We start from the raw sequence: 6,179 nt of genomic DNA, 5'->3' as shown, positions 1-6,179 counted from the left end.
ACTTGTGTACATTTGTTCTTTGTGAATAGGCACGTTATCGATATCATCAGAAGAACTCAAGGACCCCTCCAGAAACAGGTGACATCTGCGCTGTTAGTCCATAGTGCGTACGTAGGCTAAATCATTAAAATTACCTTGACTGCTTCTTAAAAAAATAATATTCGTCACTACAATTATTAAAGTTTTAATAAACTACAAAAATACTGTAAATCAAGTGTATAGTGTTATCGATATGAATCGGATGCATCTACAATCGTTGATGTAAAAAGGAATATCTGTGGGCGTAGATCAGTGAAGTCCTATTTTGTGACGGGCGGGGTTTATGGGTGGGAAAAAAAATAGTGTGCATTTGACCAATGAGCAGCAATCAGAATTTAATCCCACCCAGACTTGTAAATCGAGATATCAACCTTTATTCTGGTTTTCTACCGATAAAAAAAGGAGAACAAAAGATGAATCCTCGTCTACCGCCTCCTACACAGTATCAAGAAAAACAACCAAGCAGGAGTGAAGACAATCAAACCTTGATGCAGTGGACTACCTGCCTATTACATTTTAATTAAAAATAACCAACGGAGAAACGTGGACTGAACGCACTTTAAAAGTAAACGCAATTTAAAATAGTTCGGGGATTCCTAATAGGAAATTCTTCTGAAGAGTTCGCGGTAATATGCGGTTACTACAGAATGAACATGTGAAGACACAATTTACCACTTGTGGATGAGTGGGGAAAGAGGCACAACCGAAGTCTGTTCTTTGAAGTGAAGTTTGTGCGTTGCTGAGAACAGCCGGTTCTATTGATAAATACGGATGAAAACACGGAGGAGAGGGAGCGACAGTTAAAGCAATATGGCTGAGCGGTTGGGCAGGGGGCGCTGGCAGAAACTCCCCAAAGCTTCTGGATGCTAGCTATTGAAGATGGCAACAAATCCCTGGACATCGGTAGCAGAATAATGCCGAAAAACAGAAATCATTTCAATCCGGACTCGTCCTCTATCCACATATCCAAGATGCATGTGAACATCCCTTTTTCTCCTGATGTTCCCTGTGATAGCAATGGCCAGCGCATGTGGTGGGCATTTCTCGCCTCCTCTATGGTCACTTTCTTTGGAGGTCTCTTTATCATTCTACTGTGGAGAACTCTCAAATACCTGTGGACTGTCTGCTGCCACTGTAACGCCAAAAAAAAGGTAGGGCAAAGGTTTCCCATTACATCACATACACCTAGTTGCAGAAATCATTAATATTAAATATTTTGCAGATCAGTAATTGCACATTTTGTAATTTATCCTAGTACACATTTGCTTGTGTAGAAAGTTAAATAATATTTGGTGTCCATTGATCTAATGAATTCCATTCATCATCAGAAACCATCATGTTTTACATATACATATTTAAAATGTCTGGGTCTACACATACGTTCTATAAGTTTTCACTAGAATCTAATGATGTAATTATAACCATCTTTGAATGTATGTGTACATGTTTTATTCCAGCAGATGTATCACTTGTAGCACTCCAGACCAGTTTTACACCTCTTGACACCTGTTGTTGAGTAAAAACAAATGTGGATTTTTCCTACATTGTCTACCTTTCTGTAAATGCAGACTATAGAGAAAGCTACAGATAAAACCTTAATCAATATTCTAAACATAATTATTAAATAAAACAACCATTAATAGTTTGCTTTCATTAAAAGTGAAATCTTTGGCCAATTTGTGGCTCATGCTCATTACCAACATTCTACTTAGAACAACAGTTCTAAAAATATAATGTTGCTCTCATGTAATGCTGGCTGTTTGGTACACCCAACTACACTGCATACTCCTATTTTATTTGACTGGTTTCCAACATTTAGGAATAGTTTTTCCCAGCCTGGATGCACACTCAGAGCTACTGCTCCAATACACATCAAACATTATTGGATGCCCATTAGATACGCTTAAAAAGTACAATTATGAACACTAATTATTGTGTCAACCAATATGTACGTGTATCCAGTAAGTATGGAAACACAGAACCGATGAAGGTTTTGCCCCCCCCCCCCCAAAAAAAAAACCTTGTATTCTTGAATATGCTATGATAATGTTGACGTGTAACTCGGGCCTATGCATTAACAGCATTATCTCACATCACAGCTAAGAGCCTTTAAGTTCACTTATAAAGAGTATCAACATTGTGGCATTGGTCAAATTCCAATGGGTTGTAACCAGGTTAAATTGAACTGAAATTCAATTAACATGAGATTGGCTTAAGAAGCAAGTGACCAGCTGTAATTTGGGCAGATAAGTATCCAGAACAGAGTACATTATCAGTCTGCTCAGTATGTCTCCCACTGTCATCAAGAGGTGTAGCCATCAGGAAGTATTACATTTAGTCATTTAGCTTATCCAGAGCGCCTTACAGTAAGTACAGGGACATTCCCCCCCGAGGCAAGTAGGGTGAAGTGCTTTGCGCAAGGACACAATATAATTTGACACGGTCGGGAATCGAACCAGCGACCTTCTGATGACTAGCCCGATTCCCTAACCGCTCAGCCACCTGACTCCCAGAAGCAGAAGGGACATGCCACAGGCTGCGTGAAGGGCACGGCTCTGACCTTCAGTGATCTCAGCGATGGCTCCAACCTGTTTCGTTCTCTTATCGGCCCTGCCTGGGAGCCATTAAATCAAATTACTCCAAACTACCTCAGGTTGATTTGATTGAACAGCTTAACCATTAGTGCAGAATAACATTGGCTACAGAGCTAAGGAGATGGAAGTGATATAAGATAGATGTTCAGTGGATTTTTTTTAAATCAGCGTCACATTGAACCAAAACTTGGCAATCTAGACCAGAAGGAGATGAATGTGCTCCCACATGAAAGCACAGTTAGGCTCATGTTTGTCCATACTCCTGGTTAGTAACTGTGTCATCTAACCCTGACTCATTATCCTCTCAGAGAGCTGCTGTCCGTCTGCCCTGAAAATGTGTGTCTTGGTCACACCAGTAATATGTGTTATGTTCTGTGAGACACGAAGAGAAGAGGAGAAAGTGATTCCTACAATCAGATCAACCTGTTGTTAAATCAGCTCGTCAGCTATTAGAATGACTCACAGAAGTGAATCGACTTGTCTTCCCAACTGCCACTCTTTCTGTCCTTCTCTCTCTTCTCCCTCCATCACTCCCTTTCCCCTTCTGCTCTTCTCGTTTGCATTTCTCGACCTGTCCCAACTGTCTTCTTGTTTCCCAGAATCTCACTCCCACAGAAATGCAGTGTCAGGCAGGAACATACGGTATATACCATATGAATCAGGTTTTTTTTTTGTTGCTAAGCAACTAGCAAAGTATTTCATTATAAGAGAAAAATCTCCCTTATGCAATTGTCTAGGCTCTGGCGGTGAGTGGAGGAACACCTCCAGCCCCCACCCAGTCTGCGCATGTGATTAGCATTGGAAACATGGGCTTTTAGTGTTCGGAGATGGAGGCTGATAATCTGTTTCCTCCCTGTTGTTTTGAGTTTGTTCTTGTTCTGTTTGGCTAGCTTTTTCCAAGCCTAGAACAAGGAAGCCAGTCTTTAACAGTAGGCCTTCGATCTTCATCTCCTCTGATTGCTCGCCTATGGGCCTGGTTTTACTGGCTGTCTAATGACACTCATCGATGACACTCCTCCGCTATGAGATACTGAGGAATGACAGCTATTATCTGACAGGGGCAAGAAGTTCACAGAAAAAAAAAACTGTGCTCACAGTAAATAGGTGATGCTCGCCAAAATCATGCCAACTTGTATATTGTCATAATGTAATCTCTTTCTAGGATATCAAACTTAGCTGGATACCCTGTGCTCAAAATAGGTCTTTCAATTATTATTTTTTTTTACCAGACCCCTGCCAAGAATAACTGTTGTGGTTCTGGACATAGAGTAATGAAAGTCCACAGTGTGTCAACGTGTGCTGGAAGTCCACAGTGTGTCAACGTGTGCTGGCTTCAAGGTGTCATGAGCCAGGAGGACTAAGGAGCCATGGTTACTGGTGCTTGCCAGCTCTTACCTTGGGCCATGCACCTCCAGGGCTTCGCTGCCCTGCACTAATCAATGCACACATCCTGTGAGATGACTCAGTCCGACATGTGGAGAGGAGGAGGAGGGGGCGGGGGGGGGGGGGGGGGGGGGGAGGATCTGTCTGGCTTGTGTTGCTGTCTGGCTCAGGGATCTAGTCCAGAATCGTAGCCGTGTAATCACATTGGATGTTATTGTATTGACACACAACCATTGGAAGATCCCACCAGGTTAGCTGACAATGTGACCATGTGAGCAAATCCTTTCCACTTGAGAATATACAGCATACAGTATTACAGACCACCCGTGGTTGTCAGGAAAGGTCACATGAACTAAAACAACAAAGATAATTATAGTTTGTACGTATAAGTTAAGTTTTGAGTCTCAGTATTGAGGCTGGTTCTGGTAGACAACAGATGCTCTATCCACAAATGAACCACCACCATCAAAACAATACCACACAATAAGAAAACACTCAGGTATCAACAGGTGAGCCCGTTAACAAGAACCCCTGACAGCCTTTGTCTTGAGTAGCCCATGTCTAATGCTGTGCATGTCGTCACCATTGATCCACACAAACCCATTAAGAGCAGGAGCTAGGCTGCCCTTTGATACACGGTTAGTTTGTTTGGATTTTAATGAAGCAGGTCCAACAGTATACTGCATGAAATTAAACTCTTTATTCAGCAGATGGTGCAGGCTATCGATTGAAATAAGAATAATTAGTCCATTATGTACCGTGCCGGTTTGGGCAAAGCCTTTTGTAGATACTTGATCTGCATATTCAGAGATAATAATAGGTGTACCAGACTTGGATTCTTCTGATTTCTCCATTTCCTGTCTTTCAGCGCTGTTGAATTGTTAATTCATAATTTATGCTTTGGGATGTGTATTAATACATTTTTGAATAATGCAAAGACTTTTGCAGGAGTTGTCAAGAACCACATGTTCCATTCTTATTTAATGTACTTTTCCTGAGAAGAAGTATTGTGTAAATGTGTGTAATGTTGATCAATGGTCCCTAGATGTGGTAGATTTAGGGTGGATAAAAGATAATCTATATTTAGTAGACTATATGATCCATCAGTTTGTCAAAAGATGATATTTTTTTATGTTAATGTTTTTTTTTGATGAAACCATATAGTATATCACATTTCACATTTACAAAATGTTTCACCACTTCTGAAAACTAGTTGGAGAGGGAAGAGAGATGGAATGTGACAAACATAAGGTTAAAACCTAATTCAAAACGTATTAACATTTGATCATGAAGCTTGAATGATGGCAAACTGAGGTCCAATTGATAAAAGGGCAGCTCCTTACATTAAAGTAAAGTTTGGTCCCCTCAAGATTAAGCCATATTTGATTCATGAGGGAAAAGCTTTTCAGGACTAATTGGGTGGAGGGATGTCTTCCATCACCGCTGGCCATTCATCTTTGAACTTTGCCTTTTTTGACATTAAACATTTATAAAGAACAGGGTTTTTCAGACTACATTTTTAGACATCATCATTAGTTGGTAGGGATCAGTGGGATTCCAATTATACCTATTCAACGTCTTCATTACTTCCCATCACGTTTTTCTGGTGACTCATTCATCATTTCTCTGAAATGTTACCACACCCATTTTAACCAGGTGACGTTTGGAGGTCACCTCAACCACATGCTTCCTTTTGAAAGTATATAATCAGATATTTGGAGTTTGAATAACAATTTTAACATGATTGCTGTATACCTGTCAATGGTGTGTCGGGTTCTAGGTTAACTAAGTGCTGGACATGATGCCAGTTAAGTCAGGCCCCTGTTCAAGAGAACTCAATTAAGGATGAATCTTTTTGTTAAAACATGATCATGTTTGGGTGTCATGGCCAAGACAGAGGAAATGCATCACAACTTAGTTAATCTGGATGCCTGGCTTTGCTCCAAGTCGTTTCCCTTCAAAAGGTTAGGGTTTCATTACTCAGTAGTACACTGATTTAGCCAGGCCACGATGGAGAAGATGGTTATTAAATGCGGTTTTGACAAGGCAAACTGTAACTGCACATAGTACACACACAGCCCTAAGAGATCTGCCTGTTGAAACGCAGGTGTTTTCTAAGGCACTTAATTGGGGCACATACCATTCAGATCGGGCGTCCTGTCT

At 40.8% G+C, this 6,179-nt stretch overlaps 1 protein-coding gene across 7 annotated transcripts in view; it reads left to right on the top strand.

Moving 5' to 3' along the window:
• Positions 1-373: 373 nt before the first annotated feature.
• The window catches only part of LOC124475239 (calcium-activated potassium channel subunit alpha-1-like), a 60,359-nt gene continuing 54,553 nt past the window's right edge, over positions 374-6,179 (top strand). For 5 of the 7 annotated variants that reach the window (XM_047031674.1, XM_047031677.1, XM_047031675.1 and 2 more), the window contains exon 1: positions 376-1,190. In XM_047031674.1, coding sequence (XP_046887630.1) covers positions 903-1,190 — 288 coding nt within the window. In that variant the 5' untranslated portion in view covers positions 376-902. Of the gene's footprint in view, positions 1,191-6,179 lie in introns of all 7 variants that reach the window. The other 2 variants (XM_047031679.1, XM_047031678.1) reach the window with 2 other exon arrangements.

The sequence above is a fragment of the Hypomesus transpacificus genome, chromosome 13, assembly GCF_021917145.1.
Source record: "Hypomesus transpacificus isolate Combined female chromosome 13, fHypTra1, whole genome shotgun sequence".
In the NCBI taxonomy this organism is placed as follows: domain Eukaryota; kingdom Metazoa; phylum Chordata; class Actinopteri; order Osmeriformes; family Osmeridae; genus Hypomesus; species Hypomesus transpacificus.
This window is presented reverse-complemented; position numbering and strand designations above follow the sequence as displayed.